The sequence below is a fragment of the Macrotis lagotis genome, chromosome 4, assembly GCF_037893015.1.
Source record: "Macrotis lagotis isolate mMagLag1 chromosome 4, bilby.v1.9.chrom.fasta, whole genome shotgun sequence".
NCBI lineage: Eukaryota > Metazoa > Chordata > Mammalia > Peramelemorphia > Peramelidae > Macrotis > Macrotis lagotis.
This window is the reverse complement of record NC_133661.1, coordinates 228,649,653-228,665,392: the sequence shown is the minus strand read 5'-3', so window position 1 is coordinate 228,665,392 and position 15,740 is coordinate 228,649,653. Positions and strand designations below refer to the sequence as shown.

At 37.9% G+C, this 15,740-nt stretch overlaps 1 protein-coding gene across 10 annotated transcripts in view; it reads right to left on the bottom strand.

Moving 5' to 3' along the window:
• The window catches only part of FOXN3 (forkhead box N3), a 487,407-nt gene that overhangs the window by 29,775 nt on the left and 441,892 nt on the right, over window positions 1–15,740 (bottom strand). For 8 of the 10 annotated variants that reach the window (XM_074235538.1, XM_074235536.1, XM_074235539.1 and 5 more), the window contains one exon: window positions 7,260–7,325. The exons of 1 other annotated variant lie outside the window; for it this stretch is intronic. In XM_074235538.1, the coding sequence (XP_074091639.1) occupies window positions 7,260–7,325 (66 nt within the window). The remainder of the gene's footprint in view (window positions 1–7,259; window positions 7,326–15,740) is intronic. One more of the 10 variants, XM_074235544.1, reaches the window with a different exon arrangement.

The window sequence follows — 15,740 nt, the reverse complement described above, 5'->3', positions numbered from 1 at the left end:
GAGTTTGCTCTGTACTAAACATTGGATTAAGTGTTTTACAAATATCAACCCAGGGGTAGAGAGGTAGGTGATTTTATTATTTCCATTTTACAGTTGAAGACACTGATGCAGTAGAGTTTAAGTGACTTGCTCAGGGTCACAAAGTTATGAAGAATTTGAACTCAGGTCTTCCAGAATCGAGGTCCATTACTTTATCTATTGAACCACATAGCAAGTAGCCCAAATTCACACATTTTCTTTTTATGTCTTAGGAAACGTTGATGTCTATGGTTGAGAAGGTCATGATATTAAGGCTCCTGAGTTTCATATCAGGATGAAAAAATGCCAAGGGCATCAACATATTCTTCTCCTCCTCCCCCTGCCTGTCCACCATATCCTAAAGATAGAGCTATATAAGATATCTTTATTTCACTAGGGTAAAAACTCAAGAGAAACACAAACTCAGTAATTTAAGGTCACTATTCAAAAACAAAACCTGTGATTAGTTTAAAAAAAAAAACAAACCCAAAGGATTAGCATGCTGGAATACATTTTAAAAGAAAGAAGAGATTTTAGAATTGTAAGACCTGCCACTACCTACCTCTAGTGCTGAACGGCCTTGATTACCACAGCTACTAAATACAGTTCAGAGCTCCCAGTGGGGCCTTTGGAGGGGAGCCCTGGCTAACACTAATAGAAGCCATAAGCTGAGCAGCAGGTGACTCTGCTAATCCTTCCTTTTCCTGAAGTTGGTTCTCCCACCTGCTTCTTTGGAAGTAGTGGGGAAAGGGAGAGAGAACACACTGTTTCCAGGAGGCCTTTCCTTCTTCTCCTGCTGGCACAGACGATGGAGATCCTGAGTTCCAGGCAGAAAAGCCTCCGTGTTGCTGGGGAGGTCTGCTATTTCTGACCTTGTCATCTTCCTTTCTGCTTGGGGTTTCTGATTTCATTTGCAGGCACAATGACCCCATTTAGGTGACTCTGGGTAACTTGCTTCTTTCTCTCAGTTGGGCTTGTATTTAGCCACTTCCAATGTGCAAGGGTAAACAGAGGATTTTTGGTAGATGAAAAGGAGCATTGAACCTGGAGTTTAAAAGAGCTGAATTCAAAAACCTTACTCTAAAACAAGGAAATTTTGTGACTTGGGGGAATATTATTTCTCCTTTTTAAGGCTCAGTTTCCTCACTTGTAAAAGTGGGGGATGATGGATCTACAAAACCTTCCCCTAGGGTGTTGTTGTGAGGCTCAGTAAGCACTTTATCAGCCTTAAAATGCCACAGAGATGTGAACTATAATTAATACATGATAAGACTTTACAGGTGATATAAATGAGTAATGGTGATTTGGTCTCTCCTGACTCCCTATATTTCAGTTGGGGTTAAGGATAATTCACAGCCTGCCAAAAAAGCACAGCAGAGATCAAACCTTGAAGATGGCACCTCTAATCTTTTGAAAAATTATTCTGCCTCAGCATTTCTCAAACTAATTTGGCCATAGGATAGCACAGGGCTTGAAATATAATAGCAGAACCCTTAATTGAAGGACTGGAGCAGTCTGGAAACTTGTAATATCTCCTCCTGGATAGAATAGGGAAATACAATGTGGAGGTGAAAAAAAATCAAAACTAAGTGATTGTCCTAGGAAGAGTTAGTCCAGAGCTCAAGTTCTTACTAATTCTAGGCAAATTACTTTCCTTGCAAATGGGCATCAGTTTCCTCATTTCTAACAGGACAGAGTGAGACCAGATGACAGCTGAAATTCCTCACAATTCTAAAGTCTTATGATTCTATTAACGTTCAGATCAGGAACATTGGGGAGCAAAAGGTGGGATATTGAATATAATTTCATGCTGAAAGACAGATGCAGATATCTATGCATTTTTCTTATGCACATAAATTTAATATGATGGAATGGGAAACATCAATAAACTTAAAGTTCTCTCAAAGAATCTTCATTTATACAACTCATGGTATTGTACTAGGTTCTAGTTGAACAGGGTCTGGGGAACTCTACAACCTTAACCACAAGTTCTAGAATTTAGTCAGGCTGGTACTCTCTTTAAAAGTACATTTGTACTCAAAGAGATCCTCAAAACATTAGAGATTGAACTGTCGTCTTTAAACCAACAAACCCCCGAGGTCACTAATAAACTAACTATGCACCTGGAGAACTGTTTGCTGCACAGGTTTGGATTTCCATTATATATACAATGCTGGCATGTGAGATAGACCCCTTATGGTGAGTTTAATGGGAGAAGAGGGTCAAGAGATGCAGAGGATGGGTCACAACCTGCCTCCCTGGAAGGATTGGGATAATCACAAAGGTACTTTGATGAAAAATGGTCAGTAACTCTTCAGTTACTCAAGCAGCAGCCCACTAACAAAGCACCAGCTGGCAAAGAAACAAGAATACCACTTGGGGGGGGGGGAACCTAACAAAAACCATCATCTAACCATATAGGAAGATTTCCAGATTAATGTTATCCCATAAAACAGCAGCAACCTCTAACCTCCAAAATAGCCTTGCGCCTTGCCCCTTGCCTGGGTAACATACAGACTTCCTACCTAGCTTCGAGGAGCTGGGTTAATAGCCCCTTCTTGGGGTCTACACAACTTCAAATGTTTAAGACTAGTTCCCTGACAGAGCCTGGAGCTCTGCCAAGTTCAATGCCACTGAAGCTTTGCTTGTGACAGCCAGCTCAATGGAGCCGAGTTACATGGCAGGTGTGGATGATGGGAAGAGATCTAAGGAGCTGCAGGATGGGAGAGCTCAAGTGGGGTGACTGGCAAGAATGGCCCACAAAAGGGAGGCCTTTCAGGCAGTCATTAATTGCTAGGAAACAGAGGCAGAGGTGGGAGGCAGATCAGGTTAGGGGGCAGTGATTTGAGAAAGGCAAGTTCAAGAAAGCAGTTGCACACTACACCAAAAGAGGCCTTGTAAACAGTAGTCTGGCCACAGCTGTGAACTGGCGGAGAGGATGCAGGGCTAGGCTTCCTCCACATGTCAAGAGCTTCTGGCTTTGGTTTTTTATTTTGTTTTGGTTTGTGTTTTTTTTTTTTTTAGCCTCACACAACTCACAAGAATAGCACCATCCGTGAGAAGCAAGGTCTTCCAACAATAAAGTGCATCTGTCTTTGGAGAAACATTCCCACACACCTGCTTAATACACACACCCATATCTATGGTCACAGATTGCTTTTCCCACTATGTAGCTGTTACGTGGATCAATCAGTTACAAGGCATTATCTTCCAATTGGTTCTGCAGGGGGAAAATGGAGGGAAAACTACTGTGTAAACACACACACACACACACACACACAAAACACCTGGTTGGGAAAAATCAAAGGTTGAAAAGTAGTGAGCTATTACTTGGGACATTACAATTTTGTTTCACAGATCACATCTCTAAAGAGAATGGAATGATTTTATATAATTAAATTTTGTGAGAACTGAAAATAACACCTCTATGCTTCTATAGTGGCTTCCGAGGAGAAGCACATTAAAAAAAATTCTCACCTTAGCCTCTCCCATCTTCTTCCAAGAGATTCGCTGTTCAAAGAAAGCACCTGAAGGTTTCCTGCCTCTCTACGTTTGCTCACATCAAGTTTCTTCATCTGAAATCTACTCTCCTTCCCCTTAATTGGTCTTCTACTTGAAATCCTATCTATCTCTCAAGGTCTACTTCAAATGCCATTTCCTACATGAAACTCTGTCCTTCAAAGGAAAATGATCTTTTCTCCTTGGAACTCTTCTAACACCTTGCTTGTACTACTTCTATTAATCTTATTCTCTTTTGTAATTTATCTAGTTGCCATTTTGCCTACTAGACTTGCTCCTTGAGAACAGTAAGTATGCACTATTTCTACTTCTATCTTCCGGCTGTAACACCCTGCATACATAAATACTTGTGGACTGGCTGATATATGTCAATGCCAGATTAGTCAGTCTGTGTTGTTATTATTTACCAACCACATTGCTCTAATGCTTCTGCAAACTGATTCAGGGTCTTACAACAATGAATGCTATGATATTTAAAATGGCAGGGAAGGCAGTGTGAAAGCAAAGGGAGGAGTAATCAACAACTAATTAAGGCCAATTTTCACCCCTAACCTCTGTTGGGGCCCCCTCCTGTTTGGCTAAAGATTAGTGACAAATGATCTAATGGCTGAATTGCTCCTGAAGTGTTGGGTTGCTTACAATCTGAAGTTTGGGCTATTCCTATTTTCAGCCTTAGGAATATTACTTGGGAAGGGAGGAAGGAAATACAATTGATAAAGGTTGACTAACTAACCTTTGCTGTAGCCTATAATAGGTGCTAACCCTAACCCTAAACTTTTTTTCAAAGAACATTTCTATTTGATTCTTACGATAATCATGTGAGGTAGGTCTTACTATTATCACCATTCTATTGATAAGGAAAGTTGAGATCTAGAGAGATTAGGTGACTTGTCATGGTCACATAGAAGCAAGACTCTCCTAACTCTTGTTCCTGTATGATGGCAAGAAGGGGGAGAGAACTAACTCATCTGGAACGATGGAAATGGAGATACCTCTGTAATGAATTAGCAGTCTTCCTAATTAACCCTTGGTCTAGCATTCTTTCCTCTAAGCAGGTCAGTGTAGCAATGGATAGAGAGATGTTCTGGAGTCAGAAAGATATGAATTCAAATCTAGAAGCTATCTATTAGCTGTGTGACCCTTGTTAAGTCATCTAAACTCTGTCTCAGTTTCATCAATTGTTAAATGGGAATAAGAATAGTACTTACTTACTAGGGTTGTTTTGAGGATCAAATAAAAAAAATTTGTAAAGTTGGGCAGGTAGTAGGCACTGTATAAATACTGGTTATCATCATCAATATAATTCACTAAACTATATTGTCTCTCTGCTTATCAGTCTTTTCTTGCCCAAGGTCCTCTCCTAGGACTCACCCTAGGAAGATCTAATTCGCTACTAAGATATCTCTATTTCCATCCTTCCAGATAATGGCTCAGTTCTTTCTCCAGCCTTCCATCATACAGGAAGCATGGGTCTTAAAAGGAGCTGAAGACTAAATGAACAGCAGTAACGAGGAGCTGAACAGCAAGTAGTTAGTGTCACTGTAGTTTCAAAAAGAAACATAAGGTTTTGTTGTTTTAAATACTTGCACTTTTGCAACAAACATGGCCAAGGAGACAATGTAAAAGCATTTTTCCCACAGTCCATAGCTTTCTGGGAAATAGTATTATAACAGAAGAGCCAATAGTCAGGAGAATTGAATCTTATTATTAGGATGTAGATGTTTGAAACAACTGACAAGTCACATGGTTGTCATCCTCCACAAATCAAGACCCCTCTCTCTAGTTTTTGCTGATGCACGTCACTAGGGTTCATGGTTATAGATCAATAACCCACTCACACCTCTAGGGTCAACCTTTTCTTTCTTTAAACTATTCCTTAACAGTTTGATTCTCAAAAGAAATTTAGCCTGTTGTGATCACAAGGAAGCAAAGACAAGTCATGGAGAAGGTCTTTTTTTTATGTTACAGTGATCAAGTCCTTCTGGTTACCATGTGAAAAGTTAAGCAACTAGATTTATAAGCCACTATGGTATCTAAAACTTGGAATTGCAACCCTAAGATTTACTTTTCTTGAACCATAATCTTTGGATGGATGGAGAATTTCCACATCTCTATAATTTCAAGGACAGGTTGAAATGTCTATTTGCTAACTAGTCTGTTTACTGGATGTGTTTATATATTGTGGACAATTGGATACATTTTTAATGCCACTACAATTCAAATGGAGAAGAAAAACTGGGAGTATCTTTAAGAGAAGTTAACAAAATAAGAACAATTTTAACTCTAAGACATGAGAACACTTCCTGGGTAAACTCTGGAATTCCTACATTCATTTCAAAAGCAATGGAGAAAAATGATTGGGTCAAGTTTCCTAAGTTTGCAAAGGGGATGACTTCTAAGAGAGACTACCGAGAAGGGGAAAGTTGTAAACAAAGCACACCTCCATATGGGTGTTTGAAAAGATGAAGATTTGTTTGCAACCATAAGTGTCCACATTCTTCAGGCTTATGGGTCATGGAAACTTTCAAGACCTTCTTTCTCCTAGTGAGTTGTACAGGAGGACAGGTTGGTCATTGTAGTCTGACAAAAGCCAGTAATTCCAGAAGAAGAGCTCCTGGTTAGCCAGTTGTACCAAAGGTACTTTGCTGAAGATCCACAGAGCTCCTAGTTTTGAATCTGTGATCTTTTTTCTTTAAATGGGGCTTCAAGTTTTTAATTTTTTTTAATGAGGTTTTATATTTTATTGTATTGTATTGTTCCTGCTGAGCCTGGGTTAAGAAGAAAGTGGCTAGTCACCTATCCCAAGTTCTTAGTTTGGAGAGCAGGCAGAGAGGAACCAGCCTCATGAAGGATGACTTTTCCAGGATCCAATGAACCTTTGTTTAAATTAGCACAATTCTTCACTCAGAGGCCAGAAGATTTTCCTGAGGACCACAAATTTCCTGATGTCTGATGAGCAAGATCTATTCTAGCCCCATTGGATAGAGCCAGAGAAACTGGGAAAGGGTAATAGGAAGAAATTTTCATTAGAAAGAAAGGAGCTTCCCCCAAGACCTGGTACTTCTAGAGTGAACAGGAGCTGAACAAAGTAGTGTTTCTGGCAGATGTCTCCAATGTCCCAATTTCTCATAATTGAGAAGGGATGAAGAGGAGATGCACTCAACAACCCCTAAGCGTAGGAAGGGTATTTTAGGGTGTCTATTTTGAGATTCCTTATCAACACCTGTGGTTGCATTCTTCCCTGGAATGCTCTTTAGTTCAGCCTCAAAAATCTGCTGCTGGAAGAGAGTGAAGGCCATGTAGGACCTGGTGAGAGAGAGACTTCCGAGAACAAGCATTGCCTAAAGCTCATGTCTATTATTGCTCATCTAACCCCAAGTAGTCTCTCTGATTAGAACCCCCATATTCATTGGGTTTTTCCCTTCAGCAGCAGAAAGAAGTGCTTATAGTAAGTAGTTCATAGGATGGTCTAGCTTACTTTCCCCCACACTGACCGGTAAATATCGCATTCTTCCTTAAGCCTTAACACATACAGATGTATGCACACATACATGTACATGAGAGCAAGTACATATGCCTAGGCATTTTAGAAAGCAAGAAGTCTTCACGGGAAGTTTTTGTTTTGTTTTTTAATCATTAGTTTCTCCTAGGGACTGGCATATAAATGAGAAGGTTAAGTTGACAAGTCTATGGTGCTGTATGCTATAGAAATATCTACTCACAACCTGCTTGTATCTCAGGGGGAGTATTCAAAAGCATCATGGCAGTGGCAGCATCAATGTCAGGATCTGGAAAAATCAACCAATAAATACATTATTTACAACGGGGCCAATTTGTGTGTGTGTTTTTCCCCCAGTAAGTTATTGTTTACTGAATGCAACAGTGAAAAGAACTAGGAAATAGAGGAGATGTCCCAAGGGTGTCCTCTTCCCCCCCCTTTTTTTTTTTTGCATCTGGGGATAGAAAAAGACTATTCTTGAGTGTGATTTCAAAGGACATGTCCCTAGGCTTCAATTAAAAAGTCATTAAAAAAATGAGACCTCTGCTTTGGCAGAGGTCTCCTTTTTTGACTGCATTCATTTCATAGCTTGCATTGTATTTTCCTGAGAAGTAATCTGTGCCACTTGCCTGGCACCCCCTTCTCCCCTGGAAAAACAATAATAATAATAATAATAACAACAACACAAAAACAAAAGCCAGAAAAGGTCTAGCCACCTTTTTGTAGCTCAAGGAAAAAAAAATTAAACACACCTCCATCTGGGGAGATTCGAACGTGACATTTGGTCATTTATATTCATCAGCAGAATTTAAATGGTCATTTCTGAAACTGTGTGTGCATTGTGGTAGCAGAGCTTCTAAATATTTTGGGGAAATATAAAGTACCCTTCTTGAGGGCACCATCGCTTGCTTCAAAATCTATTGCTGTTCTTTAATAAGAGAGAGAGGGGGAAAAAAGAAATCATCACATCACTGCCGTTATTCTTAATAGGTTTCTGAATCCATACTGATCCGCCAGTTGACAGATGGCAGGTTATAGAGACAGAGAAAAATATTATCCTTTTATAACTAAATTCACTTTCCTCTGAGAAGCAGCAGAGGCCGCTGCTATGGAAATAAAGGTCACCATGGCAACAGTAAACAACCCTCAAGAATGGCCACTGAATACACTGAAAAGAACATCTGCCCCAGCACAGTGTCCCAGCTGCCCTGGGGCGAAACTTGCTAATAGTGCAGTGATGCCCCGTGACAGGAGCTGCCGCCTGTACCCTGTCCAAATAAATGAAGTGTGCAATTGAAGCCGACATCAAAATGCCTGCCCTTGCAGATTACCGCCTCTGTGCCTCCAAACTGAATGACTAATGATTTGGGGGGTGGGGGGGTTGTTATTTGTCAGTTTTTGTACTAGATTACATACCAAAAAATTCAATTTACTGTGAATAGCACTATGGAACTTTATTCGGGGTATTATGTTGGAAAATTACTTTTTTACTGTGTTAAAAAAAAAGTACATTTTTTTATGCTTTAGATGTGCCGCTTAATTTCCAGGGTAATAATGTGATCCAGTAGAAAACCCCACAAGCTATTAATAATGTGTATAACACTGGCTATAAAGGACATTGTCCTCATACTAGTTCCCTTCCCCCCAAGGTAAACTAACTGTACTTTGAAGTACTTCTTGCCAATGGGAGGCCAACTGCACACAATCCCTAATGGAGTGAGGGCTTACTTTAATGAATACATCCTACAAGAAAAAGGTAAAACAACTTGTTCTACAACCTATAATATTGAATTCCTGAAACAGTCATCTCCTGGTGCTAAGAATCTGGTAGATCCTCAATGAATAATACTTGACTGATTAACTAAAAATTGATCTTTCATACCCATCCCAGGACCCTTGCTATTACTAACATGGCTCCTACTTGCACACACAGGTGTACATAATAGAGAACCACAGGTGCTGAGCTGCAGATTTTCCCATAGTCTTGGTGTCAAGATTTGCTAGAGCACTTCTAAAGATGTAGGATTTTGTAAACTCAAGTGCAAACTGGCAGTTTTGGGAGAGGTAAAGAATGATCCATAGGTTACGGATGGCATTAGCAAGAAGGTTTTTTTTTTAATTTTTCTTCTTCTCACATAAAAAATAGCCTAAGATTGCTTTTCCCTGCTTATCCCTTTTTGTAGTAGTAGCTACTAAAAAGAGTTCTTTTCTCTTCTCATTAAGTTCCTGTGTTATCACTAGAGAATGGTTAAAGGATAAAGTAAATTCATGGTTGCCCAGCCAGGTGGTTTCAAATTAGTTGCCTAACTTTGAGAGTCATTACAAGAAGAATTGCAGAAAGCAGAATAAATGGAATCCAAGAAAGTGACTAGAGACTTTTTTTTAATGCAGTTTCCAGGAAAATGGGTGAAAGATTTCTCTTTTCCTTCAGAAGAAAAATTATATTTTCACATTGGAGAGCACTGGGAAAGGTAGATATTTTAATATGAAAAAAGAATAATCATCCACACTAAAAGAACTCACAACAAATGAAACACAATCCCTTCAATTTCTAGTCTGAGTATAGATAACCATTATTCCATTCACATGATTTCCAGTAAGTCCCATTTCTCTACCCTCTATGAAATGAAAGCTGGGGCAGCACAAACCTAGAGGATCAATCCCTTTAAAGTTTTATGAGGTGAAGAAATTCAGGAGTCTTAACAACAATGGTGGAAATGATGCAGGATTTTGCTCTGTTTGGCTTTGGAGGTGATGCACTTGAGTCTTGAAATCAGAGAACTGAACTGTGTATATACACAGACACACACACACACATATACATATTACCATATTAAGTCAATTCACACAGAGAAGTAAATATAAGTGACAATGTTTTTCTGAGGTGAGGGCAGTGGTGTCTTAACTTTTTTTCTAATTGATTAGTACAATGATTATAATGAGACCTTTCCTAGACTTAAGAAAAGACAGGAAAGAGAAATTTAAAGTCATGAACCAAAGAATTTTCTAAATCTAATGTTAAAAGTTGCTATGCAGTAACATATTTACTTACTTTCTGAAGTCATGGTCTATAAAATGGGAATAGTAACAGCTTGTCTCAGGGTTGGTTGTGTGAGAATAAAATGAGATAGTTGTAAAGCACTTTGTAAACCTTTAGTGTATATTAATGGTAGCCATCACCACTTGTCACCACCACCATAATGACAAACACATTTTAGCACCAGACACCTATATTGTATCACTTAGACTTTCTAACATACTTACCTTATTAGTTACTTTTTGATATTCTGCCCACCTTGCTTAAATCCTATCTCTTCAAATTCCTTTTATTTCTTACAAAGCTTTAAAAGAAACAAATTGTGTTAGCTAGCTTTGGCCCTGGTTAGCAAAACATCTACCTGCAGTTCACTAAAACAATCCTTGCATATTTGCTATTGTTCCTTCCTTGTTTCAGTTCCTAGAAGGCAGAAACAAATTTTTTTCCCTTATACTTTCCAATTTTTCTTTGTCCAAATAAGTCTTCTATCACAGTCCCTACCACAGAACATAGTATATGTATAAGCAACTGAATAAGTATCCTTCTCACTTTTCTCTCCCTATCTGGATCTCTTCAAGGTGCATCTTTGCATCCTTCAAGGTGCATTGTGGGAACCACCTTCTGAATGAAACCTGCCTTGGCTTGGTAGCCCACAAAATTCTTTGCATTTTCTGAACTCAGCTGCACCTTCTCAGCTGTACCACTCAGGTCACTTGTCCTTTGTCATCATTTAGTTATTAGTATATAACAACTTGACTCACATCTATTGGATATTTGGATTTTACGAAAGATTTAACACTCCTCTATGGTAACTACTCCCATATAACAGATGAAAAATTGTGAGGCTCAAAGTTTAATGATTTGCCACTGGTCACACAATTGGTAGGTATCAGAGTAAAGGTTCTGACTTCAGGTGACATTACTTTTGACATTAGTCCAAACCAGCAAGTCTGAAACAGTCAGAGATGGATCCTTAAATTGACAAGAAAGACAAAGGGATAGGTTAAGCTCAAATGACAAACCACTTTCCTTGAGTTCTATTTTCTCCCTTTCATTGTTAGTTGACAGTTCATTAAAAGAGAAAAGAGAGATAGCAGAGAGGATTAGCAGAGGGAATGAGGTAGGAAATGGGAGATGGGATTCACCACAGGAGATGATGTTATCCTTTATATGGTAAAAACTGGAGATGTTCCCATCCCTGGAGACTAGAGAGAAAGTGACCCTGTTGAGGTTAGTGGTCAAGTACTATGCTATGATCATAAATGATGTTATTAAAGAAGTGAAAGGAAATCATAAATTGGACTCTAATTTGTGAAATAAAAAGATCTATTATAAAGGTTATATGGATATAGGGAGATCTAAGACAGTGGAGGTGCTTTAACAAAGTGACCTTTAATCTTTAAAAAATACACAGCTTCCTTCCCCAATCTAAAAAGCTATCTGCTCTGATGAAAGTGAGCAAACTGAAACAAATATTTTGTCCAGCAAAATGAGATAATAAGCTAACTTGGACTTTTCTTTTATGTAATATTATGTCTTTTATACATAACCAGAGATTCTCTCTCAGTGTAAGGTGGTGATGGAAGACTCTAAATGAAGTTTCAAAAAAAGCAAAACAGTTCTTCATTGCAGTGTTAATTTCCAAAGTCTGGGACATATTTACATCATCACCTTGGCAAGTAGCAAGTATTCCTATCAGCTAAGAAGTTTCATGGGAAAGCAATTTCCTATGAATTCTGTTTTCCTTTATGTCTGAAAAGTCTAATTCTTTCTACTTCATGGGGGAAGGGACACCTCCAAGATTGAAGATAATGTGGAATAGTAGCAAACACTTGGGAAGTAGGTGTCAGTGGATCTGGTTTCTAGACTCAGCTCCTCCATTAAGAAGTTTCACATCTCAGGAAGTTGGTATAAGAGAACTGAATTCTGGATTTGGAGTGATAACGACCTATGTTTAAATCCTGCTTCAGATATCTACTATTTTTGTAGATATCTGGACGAATTAGCTTCTCCTGGCTTAAGTTTCTGCATGTGTAAAAATGGGGTCCATAACAGTCTTTACAGGGTTATTAGGAAGATCAAATGAGACAACATATATAAAGGAATATGCAAACTTTAAATGCTAACTACTATTGTTGTTATGCTTTATCTTCCTAGGCCATTTCCCCCCTGCATCTGTAAATATAGAGGTTGGACTAGATGACAGGTAGAGCTGCACAATGACAGATTCAAGAATACAGAATGTGACATAAATTTGGACATGTAGAAATCTGTTTTGCTTGTCTATGCCATCTTTGTTTTTTAAACTATCAGGGAAGGATGTATAGGAGAGAGGAAGAGAGAATAAATGCCTATTATAATTGAAATATAAAATGAAATTGTAAAAAGAACAAGTCTTAAAGTTGACAAAACACTTAATAAAATATTTGGGGAACAAAGTAAATTTTAGATGTCTCTTCAATTGTGGGTACCAATGGAAGTGGTATATGAGATAGACCCTAGTAAAAGATATCTCACAAGCATCAGGAAAAATTCAGGGTAGAGCTTGAGTGGAAGGCTAATCATAAGATATGGACAAGTCATTTTTAAAGTTCTCTAGGTCTCAACTAACTCCTATGCAGAATGAGAATAATATGTAAACTGCTTTCCTCCAAAGTGGAGGGGATGAAATGAATGAATGTATTTGGGGCAATATATAACTATAGTCATGAAGAAATGTGGAGGTAACTAGGTGATACAATGGATACAGCATTGGCCCTGGAGTCAGAAGGACCTGAGTTCAAATGTGACCTCAAACACTTAATAATTACCTAGCTGTGTGACCTTTGATAAGTCACTTAACTCCATTACCTTATATTTAAAATAAATAGAAATGTAAACTTATTATCATTATTTTTAATGTGATAATAATGTAATATATAACATATAGCATACATTATCATACTAATAACATTTACAAAACATCATCCATATATATTTATATGTATGTATATGTACACACACACACACACAAAGTCCATTAAACAGCTGCATGCTCCCAATCAAATTGAAAAAGACAACTATCTGAGTGCTAGCCAGAATGGAATACCAAGTTAAATGTCCTAGGACCTGAATCAATCATTTGCTAGGGACAATTTCCACCCCCTCCCCTTGCCCCATTTGAGGGATGAATATCTTGAAGGATATAGCTCAGAGACCTCATTTTACTTTGTCCCAAAAAGTTTTTTTACTCTTAATTGTACTTATTCCCAAGGAACCATAACACTATTTTTTAAACCCCCCAAGATTCTATTGTGCTACTACATGATAAAAACAATGTATGATAATAATAGCTTACTTTGATATGGTAAGCATGACAAAAATGTAAGGAACACTGAATTTGGGAGTCAAAAGATTTTTCTCACCTCTGCCACTTAATTCTATGATCCTGGGCAAGTCATTTCCCCTTTTTTTGACTTCTGTTTCCTCACCTGTAAAGCGGATGAAATACATGATTCCCAAGGTCTTGTCAAACTGATTCAGGGTGACTGTTTATTTTATGGTTTCAAAGTAATTCTATCCTTAATTTACCAGAAATAGAAACTGAGGTCTAGAAGAGTTAAAATTGCTTGCTCAAAGTTTCATAATTAGTAAGTGGAAGAACTGGGATTTTAATCTAGTTCTTCTGACTCCATAAATTTAGCATTCTTTCTACTATGCCATGCTGCCTTGCTCACAAATTTGTTTCATATGCATTTAATTGTAACCCATTTTCCAAAATAACTCTAGCCCCCAAACATGTGGATTCAGGTTCAACTTTTGAGACTTCAATAAATCTACTTCATGACTCTTTAAAAAATTGTTTTCTTACACAAATAACACTGAGAACTTCTAAGGTCTAGGTATTTCATGTTTCACCATACTAACAGCGTAAAGATCAATGTGGAAACAATAAAACACTTATTAAAAAGTAATTCTGACAATTCTGCCTTTACTATTTCTGTTGATGGTTCAAACTTCCATTCTTTATCAATTGACATTATTTGTTGTCAAATCCTGTTGATTCTACTTCTGCAAAATCTCTTGTATCCGTATCTTCCTTTTCATTTTTTATTATGATCAACCTAGTTCAAAGACACACTCATCCTCTCTCAGCTAAATGGCATCTCAGTATTCCTCTCACCTTTACTTTAGACAACCCTACAGAAATCCCATCAAAATGATCTTTCTAATGCACCAGTCACTGCTCAAAAACTTTCAGGTGTTTCTCATCAACTCCTTACATTGGCAATCAAGTCTCTTCACAGGTCCCTAAACATCCTCTCCAGATTTCATCTTGCTAAGCATCTTGCATGGTCCTTTTAGCTAAACTGGATTTCCAGTGGTTCACCATCCTCATCTCTTTCTTGTTTCTGATTATACCCAGGAGAAATATAACTTTCTCCTCAAATCTTTCAAGATAACTTGATTGACCTAAAAAAAAAGATAACTTGATTGACCTTATTTTCATCTTAATACATTGAACACTTGTGTTATGATTTAACTTTTTGCACATATCCCTTCCCTCTCCACGAGATCATTAACTCCTTAAAGGCCAGTGCAATAAAAAGTTTATCTGTGCAATTCAAGGGCAGGGTTTGTGCAAGAGGCATCTCTAGTACAGTGTCTTCTTCAAGGTAGGTACTTCAATGGTTCTTCAGTTGAACTTACATGGTTCTCATTTGATCTGGGCTGACTGGACCCTACCTAGTACTCATGGAATTCCAGTTTCCTTCATAATTTGCCTCAAATACCGCCTTCTCTATGAAGTTTTTCCTGATAATGCTTTCCCTTCTCAAAACTAACCTGAATTAATTTTAGATGTATATTGCATATTTATATAAATAAACATATATGCATGTCAGAATTTGAAGCTTCTTGATAACAGGGATTGTTTCATTTTTTCTTTCATTTTCTGAACCCATCTTACAGTGCCTGGCATATGGGAGGCCCCTGATAAATACTTGTTGACTCACTGACTGATCATCACACAATAACTCTGTAAGGTAGGTTCAGCAAATATTGTTATCTCTAGTTAACAGATGAGGATACTGCCTCAGAAAGACAGACTGAGTTGATGATGCTAATAAATGGTAGAGAGCAAATTTGAACTTTCATCTTGTTTCCTAAAAGTTCAGCCTTCTTTCTCCATCATATAGTTGCTCTTCTAACAGAAAGCCTTTGCAAACATCAAAAAACTTATGATGCAGATGTGCTAAGGAATCATTCTAGTCATTATGTAAGAACAAAAGGCATCCACAATTATTAATTAATCAACCAACAAGTTCTTATTAAGTGTCTATGTGGGAGGCACTTAAGCTAGGTGCAAAGAATACACGTAGAAAAAAATCAGATTGTCCCTACTCAAAATTACCTTGGTTGTCCAAAAAAAAAAAAACCCCAAAAAACCTTTTCCTATGTCAAAACTGATAGAATGGGGAAAAAACAACAACAAAAAAATTAATGGGATGGCTTTTTTTTAAGTTTGCTAGAAAATCTGCCAACGAATTGGGGGGGGGGGATTGCAACAACTTTTTTTTTAACAATAAAGTGCTGTGATTCTAAAATTGAGTTTGAAAATTGGGTTCTGAATTTTATATTATGCACACTGCTGAAGTTACTAATATTATTGATCTAATTCTTAATTCA